The 24,459-nt window shown below is 41.2% G+C and overlaps 1 protein-coding gene across 1 annotated transcript in view; it reads right to left on the bottom strand.

Moving 5' to 3' along the window:
• LOC132823005 (serine/threonine-protein kinase 3/4) overlaps window positions 1–24,459 on the bottom strand; it is a 151,562-nt gene that overhangs the window by 68,557 nt on the left and 58,546 nt on the right. Inside the window, exons 8-9 of the mRNA XM_060836531.1 lie at window positions 24,050–24,178; window positions 19,198–19,387 (exon numbers count right to left, since the gene is read on the bottom strand). Of these exons, the coding sequence (XP_060692514.1) occupies window positions 19,198–19,387; window positions 24,050–24,178 (319 nt within the window). The remainder of the gene's footprint in view (window positions 1–19,197; window positions 19,388–24,049; window positions 24,179–24,459) is intronic.

Here is a 24,459-nt window from a genome sequence, read left to right as displayed (position 1 = left end):
TTGGTCCACCTGTACTCATCAAAAGCACTTCTTCATCTCTAGAGTTTTTAAGCAATAAACAATGATCATCTTTAGGTGATTTTCTAGTTTCTTCTTTGAGGATAACAGATAATTCTTTGGTAAGTTGCACTCTCATCTGAGTTAGAAGATTATGGGTCTGAATCCGAATCCAAAGGTCGCTTGTAACCTTCGTGACCTACCTGACCCCAGGAAGAGTTTCTGACCACATATCCAAGACAACAACATTTGCTTCCAACTATTGCCTAACTTAGCTCATCCTCAGCTGATATGCTCAAAACCTTGCCCATTCCTGTTACGTCTTTTCCAAAGCATTCTTGGTTAGCCTCTGACATCTTAGCTCTAGTAATGCTGACCTATCGCCTCAGTACTTGCTGACTACACAGGATGCTGACTGAACAACATCCCTTCCTTTAAAAAAGTTGTCACTTGTACTTTCAAATCATTTCATGACTTCACCCCTCCCCAACCACCAGCTTAACAAATCTGTGTGTTAGCTGGGATCCTCTAATTGTCTTGAGCGGCTCTGATTTTAGTTGCTCCACCATTAGCAGCTATGCCTTCGGGAAATGAGGCCACATGATCTCTGCTTCCTCTTCAAAGTACTCTGTGTCAGAGATGCCTCAGTGGATGGCTCATCTCTGAATCAAAGGATTCTGGACTCAAGTCCCATTCCAGGACTTGAATGTAAAATCAAAGTTGACATTCAAATTGCAGTACTGATGAAGTGTTGCATTGTTGGATGTGCCACTTTTGGCATGAAACATTAAAATAAGCCTTCATCTGCCCCCTCAGATGGGCATGAAAGATTGCCTGACACTACTTCAAAAGAACAAGTGACTTTCTCCCTAATGCCCTGGCCAATATTTATTCCTCAGACACTATCACAATAATAGATTATCCAGTCATGATCACATTGCTGTTTTGTGTGAATTTGCTGCATACAAATTAGGTGCCTCATTTTCAATATTACAACATGTCTACACTTCAGAAGTGCTTTGTTATTTGTAAAGCATTTTGGGATATCCCATGGTCTTGAAAAGTGTTAAATAAATGCAATATTTTTTCTGGTAAAACGGACCTCTTATCAAATTTTTGAGCATTTGCCCCAAAATGCTCCTTGTGGCAAATTTTGTTCAATAACATAGCATGTTTTACTACAACAAAACTTACTGTATAATTGCAAGCTTTTGTAGCACATAAAATCTAGGTTGAGACTTCATTGCACAACTAGAAATTAAATAGAAGCTATCTCACATGGTTGACTTCTACGCAAATAATACACTGCTTGGTAAAATTTCATGAAACATCATATATAATGCATTGCTTTGAAGTGGATTGTAGGCAAATACAAAAACCCTTTTGCGCACAAAGGATCACACAGAAACAAAAACAAGCCGTTAGTCTGGTGATGCTGGTTGAAAATCCTATGCTTTTTAAAATGTATTTTTTTTCTAAAAAAAGTAGTAATCTGCACACAAACATCAGACACAAAACTGTTAAGTAACTGCTGTTTGCCCTGCTTTAAGCAGCTCTCTTGCTCCTGACTGGTGTCATTTAGCATCATTTAACAGTGCAAAGGAAGCTGAAGAAGAAAACCTTCAAAGTATTAATACTCAACCATTTTCCATACAGACACAGCAACATGACTAACTGCTTCAGTGTGCGCTGACCTCCAAAACTATTTGATATTTTTAACAAATTGTTCATCCTTCAATGCTGCCAGCTGCAATTAAACCTTCTCTCAGAAATAAATTGAACCACTCGTGCTTTAAGAAGAAAAATCACAATGCAATTGCTCTTTGATAGTGCAGCAGCAACAACGCATTGTAGATAAATGCTTTAAGGATGAAAGTGTTTCAAAATCGAAACGGTCTGGTAGAAATGCCATGTAAAGTGAATAACTGCGATGGTAGTATTATTGGACAGTCTCTTTAGTCACTAAAAAGCATCTTAACCTCTTTCCCTTTGAACAAGGATTATTAACCTTGAAAAATAGACTTTTGGCTTAGTTTGAGCTTTTCTCTTTGATGGCAATTAAACAGTAATTATTTTTCTTTCTAAATCATACACACGTACCACAGAATTTGAAGCACTTGAAAGGTAGGAAATTAAACAAGAACTCAAACCTCAGACAATTTCTACTTAAGACAGCACATTATTTCTTTAGAACCTTTCTCCTGAGAAGGTGGTGGAAGCACAGCCCTGCAATTGGAGGGTGGTGGAAGAGAAGGGATCATCATCCAGAGGGGGCGAGAGATTATCAAGTGTTGGCGGGGAAGACTATAAAGGACAGGTGGGAATGCAGATTTGCGGCTACAATCAGATCAGCCAAAGGATCTTTAGGAATGGCAGAGCAGATTCAAGGGGATGAATCGAGTGTGTGTTGCTGGAAAAGCACAGGTGGTCAGGCAGCATCCAATGAGCAGGAGAAATCGACATTTTGGACATAAGCCTTCCAATCAGGAATTCCTGATGAAGAGCTTATGCCCGAAATGTCAATTCTCCTGCTCCTCGGATACTGCCTGACCTGCTGTGTTTTTCCAGCGCCGCACTCTCGACACTGATCTCCAGCATCTGCAGTCCTCACTTTCTCCTCAAGGGGATGAATGGTCTACTTCTGCTCCTTATCCCTTCTAAAATAACATGATCAGACACAAACAGAATTGTCAAGATGGGGTGCTTGAAGGCACAGATACGTGGTGACTAGTACAGTCACAATGAGCCAAAGAGCTTTGGAAAGAGGCATGACTACAATCAAAGAGATTGCTGTGGATCATGAAATTCAGTTATCTATTTTCACCAATTTATTTTCCCGTATTTAAATTCTCAGCATCATGAATGCACAAAGTATGCAAACATAAGCCAAACACTGCAATAAATTTGTATCCGGCAGTATAACCCCAGTCCCAAGCAAAACCAAGTTAAAGAATTAAAAATCCAGTGAAGGTGAGTTTGAAGTTCACCAACATAACCACACAGTAAGGTGATGCTCAACTGGCATTAGTCCACTGGCAACCTTTGAGAAAGGAAACCCAGTCCTCTCATGGGGCTCAGCCAATGCATGGCTTCAGTCCCACACCAAATTTTCAACACCCTTGGCAACAGCGAAGCAGTCCACTCATGTACAGGAAATAACAGCCTGTTGTATAGAAAATGGCACCATTTTACATTCTACTGATGTGCCTCAGTCTGTGGTTGGAGACAAGGGGTTCTACTCTAGTGTTCAGAGGGAGATATCTGTAGTAGCTCCTGAAGGTCTAAGTAATCATGCCTGACCAAATGTAGTTGTACTTATTGCTATCATGCAATAATTCTTGTTGATAGCCAAGAACTGTGCCTCTTCTGTAGATATTCAATGGGGTGCATCTTCTGCCACTAAACACGAGTCAGGCTTGAGACAATATAAGAAGGGCTCATGCCTGAAACGTCGATTCTCCTGCTCTTTGGATGCTGCCTGACCTGCTGCGCTTTTCCAGCAACACATTTTTCAGTTGAGACAAAACAAGAAAGCTATTTAAATCATGCTGAAAGGAGAAAGCAGGAAGAGTCAGACAGATCCCCAGAGGAGACAACTAACACCAGCTCAAAGTGGCAATACACTCCATTCATTTTATAAAAAGTACGGATCTCTTCTGTTTCCAAATGTCAACTTAGTAATGTTATCTCCCACAGGGATACAGTTTTAAAGGCCCAACACGCAAACACTTCCCAAACTTATGAACGGCTGCTTTACATTGTCCTTTGAGATTTTGGAGAAGATTTGGAGCTCAAATAGTGGCTCAGGTTGTAAGCATGCTCACTGAGCTGGTAGATGTGTTCTCAGATGTTTCGTCACCATGCTAGGTAATATCATCAGGGAGTCTCCAGTGAAACACTGGTGCTCTGTCCTGCTTGCTGTTTTTCTGACTCTTTGTTGCGAGGGGTGAAATAATTTTCGGTTCTGTTTCTGAGAGATTGGTAAACGGGGTCCAAATCTATCGGTTTGTTAATGGAGTTCCAACCTGAATACTCTGCCTCCAGGAATTCCCATGTGTCTCTTTGTTTAGCTTGTCCCAGGATGGATGTATTGTCCCTGTCAAACTGGTGTCCCTCTTCGTTTGTATCTCTGGGTATCAGTGATAGTTGGTCATGTCTTTTAGTTGATGCTCATGTATCCTGGTGGCTCTCTTCCGGCTGTTTGTCCAATGTAATATTGGTTGTGGTCCTTGCAGGGTATTTTGTATGTGATGTTTATTCTGCTGGTTCTTGGTACAGGGTCCTTTAAATTCATCAGGAGTGGTTTCAGTATGGTGATAGGTTTGTGGGCTACCATGATGCCTTGAGGCCAGAGATGTCCGGTCGTCATCTCGGAGATGTCTTTAATGTATGGCAGGTGGCTAGAGTCTCTGGACCTGTTGTGTCTCGTTTAGGTGTGCTGAGCAGGAATTGGCAGACTGCAATTTTCTTGAATACACTGTACATGTTTTTCTCCTCGGATTCTTTTCGTGCCCCGGGTGCTGTAGTGTGTTGTGGCTCGTTTACGTTATGTGCTGATGCAGCTTCATTTGTGGATATTGGAATGATTGCTCCTGTAGTTGAGTATCTGGTCAACGTGTGTGCCTTTCCTGTAGATGCTGGTCTGCAGCTCTCCATTGGCTTTTCGTTCTACTGTGACATCTAGGAAGGGGAGTCTGTTATTGTTCTCTGGATAAACTGAACAGGTCGGACAGCAAATGCAAGACAGAAATACAGTTAACTTGAGAGAAGAATCACTTTGGACTTGAAACATTATTGTTTGAATCGGTAAGTTTGGAGATTTCAAGCACAAGGACACAGAAACATCAGTTGTTTAGCGATTACACAAAAGCAGTGACCCTCACTGGTCAAGAAAATAAAAAACTGTGTACATTAAGTTCAATTAGCAGCATTGACAAGATAGCCAATAGATAAAAGAAAGGTCGCTCTTCTTCATCACTGGGCTATTCCTGGCACACCATTCTCCTGCTGCAGCCATGCACAACTTAATCCACAGTCAAAAACAAAGATATTGCTCCAGACGGTCCGATAGTTTTCTCTGCAAATAATCAGGATTTCCTTAAGATCTTTACAGACCATTTGCTAAAATCCAGATTGCCTTCAGATTAATGAGTTCTGATCGTTATTACACTGCACTCTATGGATCGTGATAAAACACATTATAAAATTGGTCTATAAACAGCCATACCAAAAAAGACTAGACTGAGAATAATTTCCAGGGAGTTTCTGATGCTGAAAATTGGTCCCTGTTGGATGCCTTTGGAATAACACAAATATCTCTACTTTATACAAAACTGTGACAGAGAGATAATCTTGTTCATTAATGACCTTCATTAACTGAATGCCTGTGCTTACTGCAACATCTGCAAAACACTAATTACAGGCTCATGAAGTAGTGAAGATCGTGCAGATGAAAGTAGCTTTTTTATATATTTCCAAATTAGCAAATCACTGAACTGGCTAATTTGTTTTAAAAAATGATTCCCTACTGCAGTCTCAGAGATGCATACAAAGAAAGCCTGGACATCAAAAGGTTTGTACGGTATTTAAATAGCTTCTCAACTCCAAACCACATCTCTTAAATGTCACCCACATTTTACACACATTCAATTACTTCAAGATGAATTGCAATTGCAGGTAAATGTAGAAACGTAGGAGGAGGTCATTCATTAAGCGTGACACGTGGCTCAGTGCTAGTACTCCCTCTGAATCAGAATGGGTTCAAGTCCCATTTCACAATCTGAACACAGTGATTGATCCTGTCACTTGAGTATAGTACTACGTACAGGAAGACTGAATTATTAGAGGTGCCCTCTTTTGGATGAAACATTAAACCAACACCACATTTGTTGTCCGGAGTACACACGAAAGATTCCATAGAACATTCCTGAAGAACTAGAAAATTATCCATGCTTTTAATTATTCCTTTACTCCTTTTGTCACAAAGACACCTACTCTATACCATATCACATACTGTCCCTTATGTTCTTCTTAACTCTTCTCAACCTCCCCCTCACTTCTGGTGAAGCATGACTGACCTGAAATTTTAATTATTTCTTTCCACATCACCTGCCTGACCTGAGTATTTCCAGCATTTTCTCTGACTATTTCAGATTTCCAATATTTTTGAGCTACTGCCGGGTCAAATCTTTATTTGTATCAACATCACAAATGCAGATTATCTGACCGTCATCATACTGATGTTAGGAGGAGCATGCTGCATACAAATGGCCGACTGCATTTCCTATATTATTGCAGTGCATCCAGTTAAAAAGTTACTTGCTGAGGTGTAAAGTGGTTTGGAAATCTCAGGTTGGTGAAACATGCTGTTTAAACACAAGGTTTTGTTACTTTTCAGTCCCTTAAACCTGTTCGACCTTTTAGCAAGGTCATGACTGATCTTTATCCTAACTCCATTGTGACTTTATATTCTTTAATACCCTTGACTATGGCAAAATATGTGGACCTCAGATTTAAAATTAATTGATCTAGCATCTTGTCTTGTGGTGAGAGAGAATGTCACAATTCTTCTAACTTTGATGTAAAGTGCTAATTTCTCTCCTGAATGGCTTGTCTGATTTTAAGGGATTGTCCCTTGCTCTAGAATCACCTGCCAGCAGCTCAATTTCCTCTCTACATACAGATGGACTGCTTTGATAATGTTATCCATGCAGAAGAGCTGGAGTGACTAATCACCAACACAAGCATTGACTGAAGTAGTGCAAGACGACAACAACAGCAAAAGCAGCTGTCTAACAAGCAGCCTGGTGCAGAGATGATAGGCCAAGTGGCCTCTTTCTACATTGTAACTTCTTTGTAATTCTGTGTCAACATCAAAGGTTGTCTTAACCGGAGTCTCCAACAATGAGCTTGTCTGTTGCTGTGATTGGACAGCTCAGCCACACTCCTAACTTGTGTCCTGTAAACAGTGGGTAGGCTTGAAGTAGTGCCTCAGAAATCTTAGCCCCTGACTTGCCCTTGTTGCCACTGCATTTATATGACTGGTCAACTTCAGCTTCTAGTCAATGGTGATGGAAATGATGATTCTGTGATGGAAATGCATGGAAGTCAAGGGGACAGGGGTTAGATTCACTGTACAATGGTGCATGTCTGGCAGTTTAATGGTACAAATGTTACTTGCCACTTATCAGGCAAAGCCTGAATATAGTCCAAGTCTTACCACATGCAGCATGGACTGATTCAGAATGAGGTGTTGTGAATGGTCCTGAAGAATATACAATCATCAGCAAACATCCCGACATCTGACCCTATGATGGGCAGAAGATTTGACGCTGCTGCTAATTGCTGCAGCTGTTTTCAGCATTAAGGACAGATATAAGCCATTGTAAATGCAGGTCTCTTTTCGCTATCACAAGATTATTAGACTACAAAACTAGTGTGAAAAACATCCGATTAATAAATGTCTTCTTCAACTAGAGGGAGGTAATGGCAAAGTGGCAGTGTCACTGGAGTAGTAATTCAGATCCTCGGGGTAACGTTCTGGAGACCGGGCTCAAATCCCACCACAGCGGAGTGTTATATTTGAATTTGAATTCAATATTGGAATAAAAATAAACGGCTTTAAAAAGACCACGCAATCAGTGGTTGATTAAAAATGCAAATGGCGCACTGATGTCCTTCAGGAATGGAAATCTACTGTGCTCACTCAATTTGGACTGAGAGACTCCAGGCAGTGCAATGTAATGTAGGGACAGGAGGAAACTCTTAACTGTCCTCCAAGCAATTAGAGACAGGCAGCAAATGCTGGTCTAGCACACCTCATGAAGTAATATAACAATTAAAGTACACACACAGAAAGCAAGGTGATCTACTTCATGTGTTGCTCAAACCAGGCATAAACTATAGTCAAGATAGTGATTAGTCAAATGATTGACTGTTTTTATAACCATAATGAGATGAAACAACCTCTACAGAGTCAGGGCTGAAAACACAATGAGAAAAAGGGAAGTAAATTACAAGGCAAGCAGCATATCATGAATTTAAATTCTACCAGCTGCCATGTAGGCTTCGAACGCATAGCCCAGAGGAAATGCCTGGGTCTACACAGATTGCTAACGTAATGACATACCCATCACACTACCTTCTACACATCTGATGTGTGGGACAGTCAAAAGCTAATGAGACTATAAAATAGCCATTGATAAATTCAATATATACAGAACTTTGGAGAAACCTCTATCGAGAGAGTGGTTACAGTGTACAACTTTACAACACAAAGACGATAGTTAAAGGGAAACTAGGCAAACGCATGAGGGAAAAAAGGAGGAAAAGTTTTGATGGCAGAGTTAGATAAAAAGGATAGAGCATAAACATAGTTGGGACTATTCTCCTTGAAGAGAAGAAAGCTGAAAGAGGAGATCTGTTTGAGGCTTTCAAATTCATGACTGGGTTGAACAGAGTAAATAGGGTGAAGCTATTTCAATTTGTGAAAGAAACAAGAATGAGGTGACAGATTTAATGTGATCATTGAATCCCCTACAGTGTGAAAGCAGGCCATTCAGACCCTCTGAAGAACATTCCACCCAGACACACACCCCTAACCTATCCCTGTGATCTTGCATTTCCCACAGCTAACCCACCTAGCCTGCACATTCCTGGACACTACAGGCAACTTAGCATGGCCAATCCACCCAACTTGCACATCTTTGGACTGTAGGAGGAAATCAGAGAACTTGGACGAAATCTACACAGACACGGGAAGAACATGCAAACTCCACACAGTCACCAGAGGGTGGAATCAAATCCAGGTCCCTGGAGCCGTAAGGCAGCAGGGCCAACCACTGAGCCACCAGGCCATCCTGTGTGAATGAAGCAAGAGGGATGAGAGAAAAAATGTTTACACGCATCAAGCAGTTAGGGTCTGGAATGCACTGCCCGGAAATGTGCCGGAAGCCTGTTTAACTGAGGCATTCGAGAGAGGCATTGGATTTTAGATGTAGGTTCGTCACTCTGCTGGGTAACATCTTCAGTGGGCCAAACAAGGCAAACACTAGCCACCAGGATACATGAACATCAACTAGCTACAAAACGACATGACCCTCTCTCACTAGTATCCTTACATACAGATAAGGAAGGACACCACTTTGACTGGGATAACACATCCATTCTATGACAAGCCAAACAAAGACACGCACGAGAATTACTAGATGCATGGCATTCCAACTGGAACTCTATCAACAAACATATCGAGTTAGACCCAATTTACCACACCCCGAGAACAGGAACAGGAAATGACATCACCAACCCAAAGAAAACCAAACATAAAAATAGAAAGCAAGAATTGTCGACAGTGCTTCACCCGGAGGCCCACTGAAGATGTTACCTAATAGGGTGATGAATTTTCTGGAAATAAACCTTCCAGCTCAGCATGCAAACCTACATCCAGAACCTCAACCCGAGTTACAAATCTTCTCAAAACTCTCACTGGATTTTATTTTGGATTGTAATGGTGTGCAGGGATATGGGGATAATTTCAGGAGATGAGATAACAGAGCCAGTGCAGGCACAATGAGCCAAATAACCTCAGGTTACACTAAGAACTCAGATTCTATGGACACTGTTGACATGGACCAGTTGTGAAATTCCAAGAATTTGCCCTTGTCCTCTCAGACAACTACACTTCCTTCTACACAGAATTACAGAATAGCAAAGACAGCTACTGGTTTCTGGGCTGTCTTCACACCAGGCCAACAAAGCTAATCAGGCTCTACCCCGTATTTATCAGTGTCAGCTCCACTTCTAGGCTTAGTGCAGTTGTTTAGAATCTCGTTTGAATTCGATTAATAAATATTTTATTCTCCCTCAAATACATCATTTCAAAAATAAAAGTAATGTACAACTGCCAAAAGCAGTCCTGTACGTAGTATTCTTGAAATCACTGCCTGGAAGAACAGTGGAGACAGATTTAATAATAACATTCAAAGGGACACTGGATATATACTTGAAATTTTTTTTTAAATCGCAGGGTTCTGAAAAAAAGAGTAGGGGAAGTGTGACTAATTGCATAATTCTGTCAGAAAATTAGAATAGGCACGATGAGATGAGTGGTCTCTATCTGTGCTATACAATTGGTTGCTTTGACTGTCAGCATTGAAACCCTTACAAAGGCCAGACTGAATAGCATGAAATGATAGGATGGGTCTTGACTTCAACACTTGAAGGCTATCAGCAACATGACAAATGTGGAGGATGGAATGATCACAGCACTAGGTCCAGGAGGGGAAAGTTCATAAGAAGAGTATTGACAAAGTAGTCACAGCAGGTCATGTCAGAGCCGGAGAAAAGAGATTGGAAGCTAGAGCTGAGGTGATGGGGAGGGGTCAGTTTCTCATCAAATCACAGGTGCTTTTCCGCAGGAATCGATATTTCCTTATGGAAATGCCTAGTAGGGCTGGTTAGAAAACCAATTAATGGTAAATAAGGTATAAATTCAGGATCCCCTGTACATCCTGTGGCTAACTCAGCACAGGCAGCTTTCCCCAAAGGTGAAATCAAATGCTCCCATTACGGATACTAAAGTGGAGTCGTGATCTGATCTGCTGCATTATTGATGGAGTGACTGCAGATTGAGAATTCTCAACAGAACAAGTCTGATTTGATTCCGCCGTTTCAGTGTGCACCAATATCCACACCCTTGCATGGAAAGACCTCGAGGAGACTGGCTGCAAATCAAGCCAACAATTCCAGAGTTTTGTTTGAGACTCTGGCAGGGAGAATGAGTGTGATGCATCTAGAGCAGAAACTATCCTGTCTGAGGGATCCCATATCCAACTGATAACTGATAACGGGTAAGGATGTTAGAGGGAAAACTACGTCAGACTGGGCTATGGCTTGAGTCATGAGGGTGCAGTCACAGAGGACTCCAAAATGAAAGATGAAAATAAATTAATCAGGAGAAAAATGAATTTAAGTGTGCACTGTGCTAGATTTAACAAAGTTATGAAATAAATTCGTATTAGTTAAGGTGATTTAAATCCAGTTGGATGATAATGATGACTGCCTCTCCAGCCACCATCTCGACCTGAACCCGAGTTCATTCAAATCTGTTATTCTGTCCTGTATTGTAAAATTCTTTAATTATCCCCCATGCATGCAACAGCTCCAGGTTAAAACAAAACTCTCCTCAGTCTTGCTTTCAGATTCCCTCTCTTCCATGGCCTCAATTGTCCCCATCTTGCTAATTTCCTTCAAACCCAACAACCATCTTGAAGGCACCTCATGCACTCCTAATCATCTTCAAATCACCAAGGACCCCATCTCTGGAATTCCCTCTGTATAACTCTGCATCTCGCTACCCTCATGTAAGATGTTCCTGAAAACTTGGTTCATTGATTGAGGTTTGACTCTCCTGTCCTAATATTTCATCATGTGGCTCAGTCTGATATTGTCTGATAATACTCATTGGGAACTCTTCCTATGTTAAAAGTCACTTTTAAAAACAACTGTACAAATACACATTACTAATCTAGAAAAATACCATGACTTTCATTTAACTTTTGGCATCTGGATTGCTCGAGTCTTGATCAGCCATAGTAATGTGTTATCAGGCAATTATAACTCTACAAATTAATCAATGTCTAAAAGTAATTGCTTCATATGATCTGTCAGCATGTTGCATTTTCACAATGCAAGAAGCAGAGTGCACCTGCTGTCGAACAGTCGCATGATATAAATTAAAGTTACCTCAGATAAACATGGAGGCGAAAGTTGACATTCTCTGTAGCAGTTCAGGTAAACAAACACACATTCCGTGAAAGAGAATGATTTGTTAATCAAGGTTTTGCAGGAGGGATCAATGGTAATTTCTGGTTTCATTGCAATTGTTGTACAGTAGCTGTGAGTTTGTGCGCAGTGAACTCCTGCCCCAGAGATTAGCAGCTTCCCCAAGAGGAGAACTCTGCTTTTAAAAGGAGGAAGAACATTCAGAGGACTGCAGTGCAGTGGTTATTTCACTGTCGTATTCTTCAAAAGAATGCAACTTTAAGCTTCATCATAAAGTGCACTCAGGAAGGCAGTCATTATAAGCTGGATGCTGACTGGAAAGTATTAAAAGGATGGGTTCTGAAAAAAATGTCATGGTTGAGGTTGGACAAATGAAAGAATGAAATAGGACACACAAGGGCAGAGATCACCTCTTAGGTGGGTACTGCAGTGAATTATCAAGGATGGATTGATTTCCAAAAAAAAAAGATTGAATGCCCATATGGAATGTTGAATTCCACATTTATACCCTTCAAAACTGTGTTACATTTCAGTCTCTCCCAGAAGGTTCAGTGGCTTGTCAATGGGATGGAGAGCACACACATTGTGAATAGTAATGTGCAACATCTGTTTACAGAGTGCATGAACCAGGGTCTTTTCCTGTCCAGAATGAGATGGGGTGTTTGTAAAGGTCCTGCTTAATAGGACTTGTGTGGGCAGTATCTAATGAAGTTGCAGGATGGTCTGGGAGGTCAGTAAGTGCATGAAATGGAGATGATAAACTTTAATGCAAGAGCTGAGCTACAGAAAAGGAAACAAATGAGGGACTGCAATATTAAGTAGATGCAAACAGAGCAGCCTTGATAGATATGATAGAAGATGATGAGAGTAAAATTAAGCCATTTGGCCCATCGAGTTTGCTCTGCCATTCAATTAAGGCTGATGTTTCTCAACTGTATTCTCCTGCCTTCCCCCCCATAACCCTTGATCCCCTTACTAATCAAGATCCTACCGATCTCTGTCTTAAAGACATTCAATGACTTGGCTTCACATCCTTCTGCGGCAATGAGTTCTACAGATTCACCACCCTCTGAAAGGTGCAGAAATTATTCATCTCCGTTCTCAAGAGCCATACCTTCATTCTGACACTGTGCCCTCAGACCTTAGTCTCTCCTACCAGACACTATCCAGGTTTTGCAGTATTCCCAGAGTTCCAGTGAGATCCCTTCCCATCCTAATTTCCATCATATACAGATCCAGAGTCTTCTTCAACTGTTCCTCAGGATCATTCTTGTAAACATTCTCTGGAACCCCTCCAAGGCCAGCATATCCTTCCTTAGATATGGGAGCTGAAACTGCTCACAATACTCCAAATGAGGTCTGACCAGAGCTTTATACAATCTCAGTTGTACATGTCTGCTTTAGTATTCTTGAAATGAATGCTAACATTGCATTTGCTTTCCTAACTGCCAACTGAACCTGCATGTTAACCTTAAGAATCCTGAACTAGGAGTCCCAATCCCTTTGTCCATTCAGAAAATAAGTCTATGCTTCTATTCTTCCAAAGTGCATAACCTCTCACTTTCCCACATTGAATACAATCTGCCATTTTTTTGCCCACTCTCCACACTGTCCAAGTCCTTCCGCAATACTATCCGCCCCTCCACCTATCGTTGTGTCATCTGCAAACTTAGCAACAACGTCTCTTCATCCAGATTGCAGAGCTCCCCTAGTTACCATCCTGAAAACAGCATCCTAAAAAAGATCCTTTTTATCCCTGCTCTCTGCCTTCTGCCAGTCAGCCAATCCTCTATCCATGCCAGTAACTTCCCCCTAACACAATGAGCTCTTATCTTATTTAGCAGCCTCCTGACACCTTGTCAAAGGCCTTCTGGAAATCCAAATGGATCATTGGCTCTTCTTTCTCTAACTTGCTCATTACCTCCTCAAAGAATTCTAACATGTTTGTCACGCATGACCACCCCTTGATGAAGCTGAGCCGACTTGGGTCTATTTTACCATGCATCTCTAAGTACTCCACAATCTGATCCTTAATGAACTCTAACTCCAACAATGAGTGAAATGCAACTTCAGGAGAGAGAAGGGAAACAAAAGGAAGAAAAAAAATCATTTTTATGCAATAAGTGGTGGAGGCAGGTACAGTTACAACATTTAAAAAAAACATTTGGACAGGTACACAAATAGGAACGGTTTGAGGAGGATATGGACCAGTTGGGACTAGTTTAGTTTGGGATGCTTGGACAGCATGGGAGTGTGGGACCGAGGGGTTTGGTTTCATGCCATATGACTATAATACGATGCGTGAGATTCAGTTTCTCTTGCATTGAAGACTGGAGTCCATCATTGAGATCTGGCGCCACTGTGTGGTCAAAAATCTAAACTTGTATCTGCACATTTCACAGTCTCCTTGCATCACAAAGCTTCACAATGCTCATTTAGATATACATAGAATGGTGCATAATTCACAGACGTGGAGTAATGTAACTGCACTCAGATAGAGTACTAAGGTACAAAATGAGGACACTCCATGCAAACGCTTCTGGTGGAACAATCCAAGTCATTCCTCTCCCCTACTCAGTCGTTCTTTTTGTTCTCCTTCCAGTATTTATTTAACTCATGCCTGAAAGGAACTATTAAGTACTGTTCTGAATAATATAGAAGCAAAATTAAAGGGTAACAGCCTTACAATGTCAGTTTTTATTTTTAAACACTGAAAATATTTCAAGACAGAATTTAATTTCTGACATCTCCAACAGAGATGTTTTGATTCTTTACTCGTTCCATAACTATCCCCTTGTTGCCCTTGCACTGTCATCCCTTGTCCTTTAATTACTCCATCCTTCTACATCACACCCTTTCCATTTCCTTCTTTCCTGATAATTCTACATATTCCATCCCACCCCCCCCCACCCCCACCCCACCCCCGCAACCTTCCCAATTCCTCCACTCCCCCTTTTGCTAAACTGGTCCTCATCTTGCTTCTAAACAGGTAATACTCTGACTTCACCTACTTCTAATGAGGTTTTCAACCCAAACCATATCTTTCTCCACATGGGACTGGGATGTCATAGCAATTACAGTAACATGGCTCAGGGACGGACAGGACTGGCAGCTTAAATGTTCCAGGATACAAACGCTAAAGGAAGGATAGAAAGGAAGGCGAGAAGGGAGGGGAGTGGTGTTTTTGATCAGGGATAGCATTATGACAGCACTTAGGTTGAATATTCCTGGGAATACATCCAGAAGTTATTTGGGTGCCTTGGGAGATAAGAAAGGGGTGATCATCTTATTGGGATTGTATTATAGACCCCCTAATAGTCAGCAAGAAATTGAGAAACAAATCTGTAAGGAGATCTCAGCTATCTAAGAATAATAGGGTAGTTATGGTAGGGGATTTTAACTTTCCAAACATAGACTGGGACTGCCATAGTATTATGGGTTTAGATGGAGAGGAATATGTTAAGTGTGTACAAGAAAATTTTCTGATTCAGTATGTGGAAGTACCTACTAGAAAAGGTGCAAAACCTGACCTACTCTTGGGAAATAAGGCAGGGCAGGTGACTGAGGGGTCAGTGGGGGAGCACTTTGGGGCCAGTGACCATAATTCTATTAGTTTAAAAGTAGTGATGGAAAAAGATAGACCAGATCTAAAAGTTGAAGTTCTAAATTGGAGGAAGGCCAATTTTGACAGTATTAGGAAAGAACTTTCAAAAATTGATGGGGGCATATGTTCACGGTAATGGGATGGTGGGAAAATGGGAAGCCTTCAAAAATGAGATATCAAGAGTCCAGAGACAGTACATTCCTGTTAGGGTGAAAGGAAAGGCTGGTAAGGCGTAGGGAGCGCTGGATGACTAGAGAAATTGAGGTTTTGTTTAAGAAAAAGAAGCAAGCATATGTCAGGTATAGACAGCAGAGATTGAGTGAATCCTTAGAAGAGTATAAAGACAGTAGAAGTATACTTAAGAGGGAAATCCAGAGGGCAAAAAGGGGACATGAGATAGCTTTGACAAATAGGGTTAAGGAGAATCCAAATGCATTAAGGACAGAGGGGGAACTAGGGAGATAGAGGACCCCTCAAAGATCAGTAAGGCAGTCTGTGTGTGAAATGCAGGAGATGGGGGAGATAATGAGTATTTTGCATCAGTGTTTACTGTGTAGCAGGACAAGAAAGATATAGAATGTGGGGTATAAGTGACATCTTGAAAAATGTCCATATTACAGAGGTGGTGGTGCTGGATGTCTTAAAATACATAAAAGTGGATCAAGTCGTGGGCGGCACGGTGGCACAGTGGTTAGCACTGCTGCCTCACAGCGCCTGAGACCCGGGTTCAATTCCCGACTCAGGCGACAGACTGTGTGGAGTTTGCACGTTCTCCCCGTGTCTGCGTGGGTTTCCTCCGGGTGCTCCGGTTTCCTCCCACTGTCCAAAGATGTGCGGTTCAGGTGAATTGGCCATGCTAAATTGCCCGTAGTGTTAGGTAAGGGGTAAATGTAGGGGTATGGGTGGGTTGCGCTTCGGCGGGTCGGTGTGGACTTGTTGGGCCGAAGGGCCTGTTTCCACACTGTAAGTCTAATCTAATCTACCCTAGAACTCTGTGGGAAGCTAGGGAAGTGATGGTTGGGCCCCTTGCTGAGATATTTGTATCATCCATAGTGACAGGTGAGGTGCCAGAAGACTGAAGGTTGGCTAACGTGGTGCTACTATTTAAGAAAGGTGGTAAAAAAAAAGCCAGGGAACTATCGATCCGGTGAGTCTGACATTGGTGGAGGAAGAGTTGTTGGAGGGAATCCTGGCGGACAGGATTTACATGTAAATGGAAAGGTAAGGATGATTAGGGGTAGTCACCATGGCTTTGTGTGTGGGGACTCCATACCACAAGGAAAAGACCTTGTCTTTTTACCCTATCCATACCCCTCTTGATTTTATAAACCTCGAAGTTCACCCCTCTGCCTCTGACACTCTAGGGAAACAGCCTTAGTCTATTCAGCCTCTCCCTATAGCTCAAATCCTCCAAATCTGGCAACATCCTTGTAAATCTTGTCTGAACATCCTTCCTATAACAAGACGAACAGAATTGTACACAGTATTTCAAAAGTGGCCTAACAAATGTCTTGTACAGCTGCATTATGACTTCCCAACTCCTATACTCAATGCATTGACCAATAAAGGAAAGCGTACCAAACGCTTTCTTCTCTATCATATCTACCTGCAACTCCACTTTGAAGTAACTATGCACCCGCACTCCAAGTCCTCTGCTCAGCAACACTTCCCACGACCTTACCATTAAGTGTATAAGCCCTGCCCTGATTTACCTTTCCAAAAAGTAGAACCTCCCATTTCTCTAAATTAAACTCCATCTTCCACTCCTTGGCCCATCTGTTCAAGATCCCTTTGTACACTGAGGTAACTTTCTTTGCTGTCCACTACACCACCAATTTTGGTGTCACCTGCAAACATACTAGCCATATCTCCTATGTACGCACTGAAACGTGACTCCAAACCCACAAATGTGGGTTTGAACTGTCCTTTGAAATGACTTAGCAAGCCACTTAGTTTAAGGGTATTAAGGATGGGCAACAAATAGTCTTTTAAGAGACACCAACATCCCATCAAGTAATAGAAAATCTTTCACTGCTGAGGTAGTAAAAACACTCCTGAAATCACTTCATGAGCCAGAACCTCCCTATCGCCTGCGTTCTTGAGCCTTACAATCCTCTCTTTCAGCGAGTTCGGCCCTTAATTCAAATTCCCTTCCTGAACACTCTGCCTCCCTTCCTTTTAACATGCTTCTTAAAACCTCTCTTTGACAGACCTTTGGTCATTTGTCCCACTATCACTTGGCATGGCTCCATGTAAAATATTACTTGATAACGCTTCTCTGCAGCTGGTTGGGGTGTTTTACCACATTCAAGGTGCTGCATAAATGCAAGCTGTTATTTTCTCAGCTCTCACCATGATCAATGAGTGTTAAAACACTACCATTCAGCTCCAGAACGTTTAGTTTCCAACATAAAGTACACTGCACACATTTGTCAGAATGAAATGTAGCCTCTCAGATCAGAGCTGAATGTCAGGCAGAGAGCTTATTAATATTTATATATGATTTTCAGGAGAGTAAGGAATACTTCATTCTAGATGCCTGCATGTCAATGTAAAGTGCGATTACTCTACAGTATTTTATTGTACTCTGATAAGGAAGGTAAACAGATTGGTCACATCAAACCCCATACATTACCTCATCCCCTTTCAGGCCCTCACAGGAACACAAGAAAAAAAAGAAGCCCCTTGCTCCAACATGCAACAGAACTGTAAATGATTGACAGCTACATTTACCTAACCGCTCCCATATCCTTTGATTCCCAAGAGACCAAATATCTGTGTCCCAATATTTGGGACAACAATGAACTCTCAATTAATGCTTGTAATTAGATTCACTTTTTGACTCTGACACTGCTAGCTGTCACCAAACTGGCTATGGTCGGGTCCACAGCAACAGTAACTACGTTGTAGAAAGTAATTCCCTGACTGACACTTTGGAATATCCTGACAAAGTGAAGGGCCACAAAGGTTATGTTATTGAATTAGTAATCCCAAGACCTGGCAGTATGCACATTGAGTTCTATTAATTAAACACACCTAAAATTTTAAACAGGAATAACATAAGTGACGATGATTGTAGGGCGAGCCGACTTTTGTAAAGGCCCAGATGATTCACTGACATCCATTGAGGAAGGAAGCCTGAATCATGACCTATAAGCATCAACATCAATGTGGCTAGCTTGGAACTGACCTTCTCAGCCACTTTCCCAAAACCAATCAAGATGGGTAATAAATGCTGCCCTCTCTACTAATGCACACTTCCCATAAATGAATAATTTACTAAAATCAAGCTCTTTATTGAGATGAAAAACACTTGTGCTCTCTCCAGTTCAGATTTTCCAAAGTACAACTAAACGACTTCTACAATTCCTACAAATCTTAGTGGAAGATTGGCAGGGAAGGACACTGAAATAAACAGCACCAAAGTGTAACACTTAGCTTGATTTGAGGCGAAATGGATCGAGGAGCCCAGTTAGAAGGCAGTTAAAATGGGGAAGCAGAGTTCAGTTAAAGCAGTCAGGTTGGTGGGGCTTATTGCACTTTCCTTGTGCCTTAACCTCTGAGGTGTTGGCTGGATTTGGTGCTCAGAAGTAGGGTTTCAACCCACAAATGTCTGACCGAGGGTCAATAGCATTACTGGCTACATCTGATAGTGCTTCATGATAATGACACAATGTTCTCTTTTAAAAGAGAACTTTTAACATAATTACAGAAGGAATCCAGTTAGTGTTTTCATAAGTTTTTAGTTCGTACTTTGGTGCACATAAGCAGGCAACGATTAATAATAAACCTCAAAAAGAAACACTCAGTCTTACTTTTCATTGTTCCATCCTCTTCGTCCTCTCCACTGTTAATTACCATGGTCCCCATCTGAGAGTCCAGCGTCGAGCTGTCATGCTCAATCATTGTCCGCGCACCTTCACTCATTGTGCTGGCCGCTCTCATGGTCCCAGAGTCCTCTGCACTTGCTCGAACCATGGTACCTGAGTCTACATCATCCTCTTCCTGTGTCAAATATACAAAAAGCAGCTTGATATTGTAATCATAATTGTGTTATCGTCCAGACCAAACCCTTCAAATTTTTATAGAAGAAAGGAAATGATTAGGCTGTAGATTAAAGTTAAGTGTAAGGCATTGAATTCCAGATATAGGTCAAACTACTTGACGTTAAGTAAAACACACTTTATTCATACACTATAGATAAAATACAACAAAAGAAAGAAGAAATTGAAATAACCAATCACAAACCTTAACAGAATAATAAATTATTTAACAATTAAATAGTAACTGATCTAATACAGTAACATCCAATAAACGCACCCGTGGAAAAGGCAAATTCAACAAAATAGATTGTCTCTCAGACAATTCTCTAGTCCAAGAGGGAAATAAAACAAGAGAAAACTGTGAGAAAAAAAAAGAGTAGCAGGGAGCTTCAGGACCCCAGCAACAACTGAAAAACTAAAACCCTGGTTCTGAGAGAGCTTACCCGCCCATTCAGGATGCTTCTAGTGTTCCATCTTTAAAGAAAATAAACAAGATCTCACAAACACAAGGCTCTGAGTAAACTGCTTGGCACCTCTCTCCCAACCTTACTTCACAAACAAAAACCCCAGGACAAAATGCACCTCTTAAATTCTTGTATTGTCACAATTGCATTGTTAATCATATCTAAATTATTTATTTGGAGGCAGGTGGTGGGCATTACTCAGGGTTCCATATACAATGGCTCAAGGTGGACTCTTGTGGTCTAGTAGTAGTATCCCTACCTCAGAGCCAGCAGGCTTGAGTTTTGTCCCACCTGCTTCAGGGGTGTGTGAATATATCTCTGAACAAGTTAATTAGAAAATACCCACAGAGGACCAGGTATTGAAAATTGTGGTGTGGTTAAGTTCAGAGACATATACTTGTGACGTTTAATTCTGCAAATACACGTCAGACTCAACAAATATTGGTCTTTCATTCAGTAGCTATCTGGGCAACAGCATGAAACATCCTGACCATGAATTTAAGAGAACATAAACGGAAAAACAATTAGACAATATCATACGCGTACACCATCCTAATGCTGAAGCCTTCTCAGACAGAGAAAAAAATTCCTAACTAAATTCAATTTTGTTCATTCTTAATAGTCGAAATGCGACTGGCCACAGTTGACTGCAAAGATTGGAGAAATTCAATGCGTTCTCTTTATAGCAGTTCAAGTCAAATTTTAAGGGGAGAAAAGGGGACAATGATATCCAGCTGGCAGTGGATTGGTGACCTGTGGGCACAGGATTAATCAGGGAAAAAAAACGAAAAACACGGGGATTTTTTTTTTAAGAAAACATAAGCCATTTTGAACTGGAATATGCTACCTGAAAAAGTTGAGAAAGCAGATTTATTAGGAACTTTCTGAAGGCAATTGGCTAAATACTCAAAATGGAGAGAATGTAGGGGACTGAATTTAATTTGATAGCACTTTCAAAGAGTTAGCATAGGCATGATGGACCAATCAGCCCTCTTTTGTGCTGTATCAGTCAACAGTTCTTGAAAATTAACATCGTTTTGTTGTAAAATTGAATAATACATTAGGAAATAGAATTAAAGTTATATCTATATCTAGCAATCAAAAGGAAATATTATTGTAATGCCCCCCTCCATAAAAATACCACCTAGATGAACTATCCAAGACTGCTTTTTTCATAACCATACATTCAACATCATCATGACCACAAATAAAAATTGTGGAAATGAATATTAAACTTTAATTCCTCATCACAATTTGATGTTCGATAGAGACATTAGCAAAGAAACAATAGTTTGAGTTAATAGGATCTAAGACACGTGCATTACCATTCACTTTAAAATGCAAAGGCAAAACAATTTGTGAAATTAGTCTGAGCAGTTTCAACTGAAAGTTCAAACTCAGTAGATCACAGATGAGTGGTGTTGAAAATGATAAATATTACACTGGTGGGGAGCCAGCATTAATGGGGAACCTCTTTCTCTGGCTAAGTAAGTATTCTACATCTGATGAAAGAGTGTGAGACGCTGGCACATGGTATATAAAATGGAAAACATTCATTCTCCAGCACTGCTATTTTACCTTGGCAAGTGAAGGTTCGCTCACACACCACCACCGTCAATATGCATGCACACATTTGCACAAAACCAAATCCAAACACACCAAACAACAGCAATATTAATGTACAGCTGAACTGCTGCATTTATCAAACAATTGCTGCATGGTAAAACTAATTTGTTGTGCAAAGTGCTTCAAGATGATTTGACAATACAACAAAAACTATGCATTATCACACACATCTCTTGCACAACATTCCTTCCTTCAAAAACCAACATGCAACTTTCATTTTTAAAAGCACTGTAAAACCTCATGCAAAACTTCACACAAGACAACCAACAGGCTATCCTCACCTCCATCTTATGCCTATTTTTACTCAGTAACACAAATTTTCTATATATTGGTCTCTATACAAAAGAAGAATTACAAACTCATTAAGCAAAAGCAACCAGAATAACAGCTAACACAATTACGTCCACAAGAGAACAGTCTGGGTGATCTAGCCAGACCTTTAAAGCGCCTGTAGACCTGGGTTCAATTCCCGACTCAGGCGACTGACTGTGTGGAGTTTGCACGTTCTCCCCGTGTCTGCGTGGGTTTCCTCCGGGTGCTCCGGTTTCCTCCCACAGTCACAAAGATGTGCGGGTCAGGTGAATTGGCCATGTTAAATTGCCCGTAGTGTTAGGTAAGGGGTAAATGTAGGGGTATGGGTGGGTTGCGCTTCGGCGGGTCGGTGTGGACTTGTTGGGCCGAAGGGCCTGTTTCCACACTGTAAGTCTAATCTAATCTTACATGTGGAGACCTGTCTTCAGTGCTGGGAGTCACACTACAATACTGATCTGAAGGGGCAATGTGTAAATCTGTTAGGAGCATTTGTTTTTTTTTTGAGTACAGGATATCATGGAGCCCTAAAACCCAGGTGTTTAAGATGAAAGGATTTAGTCAAATAGGTAGGGAGAAACTATTTCCTTTGGTGGGATGAGACAGGGTGTGGTTGGGGGTGCAATGGGGGAGGGGAGGAATAGCCTTACATTTGGAGCTGGCAGTAGAAATCTGGAACTCTTCAATTTGCCTGAGTATGGGGGTGTAGATTAGAGGTTGGGGGAATCCAACTGAAAATTTCAACATTGCGATCAACAGATTTTTGAGAGGCATGAGATAATAATAGACATGGAACCAGGCCAATCAGAAATAGCTAAGATCATCAGCCATGATTAGAATAAATGGTGGAAGAGGATCAAGAGGCTAAGTGGTGTCTTCCTGTCTGAGATTGCTTCCTGGGTTATAGTCTTCCTCCAGTTTAAAATGGAATTACTGCATAATAAGATATTCTTTGGCTCCTGGACACTGACATTGTCCACATCTGCGAATCTCCAAGGCTTTTTGAGCAATATCAAGTATTGGGTAGGGCCCTCGTTTACATTTAATGGGAGCTTGCATTTACGACTAGACTCTGGATCAGGTTCTGAGGTTGCCTGACACCATGAACAGCCAAAGATAATTCAAACATAGTCAAGAGTAAATATTAGAGCACTGGGAGACTGGATCGACTCAGGATGAAACTTGAGCATCCAGCAAATATCTTATGCAGCTCATTGATCACACTAGCTTCCAGCTAAGCAACATCTTAAAAACCCATCTTGCTTTCAAATCCTTCCATGACTTCATCTCTCAACCTCGAATCTTCTGCAGCTCGATAATCCCCCAAAGATACCTGTACTACTCCAACTTTGGTCCCTGAGCATCCCCAAATTAAAATGCTCCACCACTGTTGGTTATGTTTCCAGATGCCAAAGCCCAAAGTTCCAAAACTCAATTCTTAAAACACTATCTCCTTTTTCTTCAAGATGCTCCTCCTTTTTTGGTCATCTATTCTGACATCTCCTCATGCGGTTCTGTGTTAACTTGAAACACTCAAAAGTGCTCATAGATCTTTTCCTATTGTAGACTTTATAGAAATTCAACGGTGCTGTTTTGTCCATTACTACTAGCTAACTGGGGCATGTCCTATGACAGATAGTGCTCACCATGGATTAATTATCAAATAGGAGGAGAGGTGGATCATTCAACTCTTTAAGCTTGATCTAACATTCAAATTAGACCATGGCTGATCACTTGGAGGAGAAAGTGAGGACTGTAGATCAGAGCTGAAAATGTGTTGCTGGAAAAGCACAGCAGGTCAGGCAGCATCCAAGGAGCAGAATCAAGCTCCTGCTCTTTGGATGCTGCCTGACCTGCTGCGCTTTTCCAGCAACACATTTTCAGCTCATGGCTGATCACTTATCTATCGTGGTTCCAAGTACGATATTACTTTGAAAAAGCAAGAAAAATATCACATTGGTGGACCCCACTGATGCTACAAGAACCACCAAGTGGGCCTTGCATTACAGTCTCATGATTTGTTGAACTCTACCACTAACAAATGCCTGACTGCTTTTACAACTAACCATTAGTCCAACCCCCTCGAGTGCAAGACTAAAATTCTGGCATGTGGCTCAGACTCTCACCTTCTGACCAAAGGCAAGAGTACCACTCACTGAAACAAGCTGACACTTTTAGTACAACTTGAGCAAAGATGAATCAATAGAAATCTGGCAGAGACTTACCGAGTTCTCCTCATCGTCCTGATCCAAGTCTCGCTGTTGCTCCTCCTGACGCTTGAGCTTAATTTCCATCATATCATTGATGAGATCCCGCAATATTGACACAGGTTTGGCACTTTTAATGAAGGGATGCTGGAAGGTAAAAAAAAGATGCATTTGAAAAATTCTGACAGAAGAAAAATTTGCCCAGCCAATCAAATAAGAGTATGGTGGTTTGGCATCTCAAAATGCAGCACAGAAGTGAGTATTGCAAAGTTGGAGTGTGAATATTCTTTAACTACCATTCAACTATGAGTTTGGAAACTTCTAAATGTTACACAAGTCCATTAGGAATAGTCAATACAAACATAATTTAAACAGTACAGAAATGGGCCATTTGGCCCAAATGCAGTGTTTATGCTCTACAAAATCCT

Source organism: Hemiscyllium ocellatum, chromosome 15 (assembly GCF_020745735.1).
Source record: "Hemiscyllium ocellatum isolate sHemOce1 chromosome 15, sHemOce1.pat.X.cur, whole genome shotgun sequence".
Lineage (NCBI taxonomy): Eukaryota > Metazoa > Chordata > Chondrichthyes > Orectolobiformes > Hemiscylliidae > Hemiscyllium > Hemiscyllium ocellatum.
The sequence above is the reverse complement of the archived record's forward strand: the minus strand, read 5'-3'. Positions and strand labels throughout refer to the sequence as shown.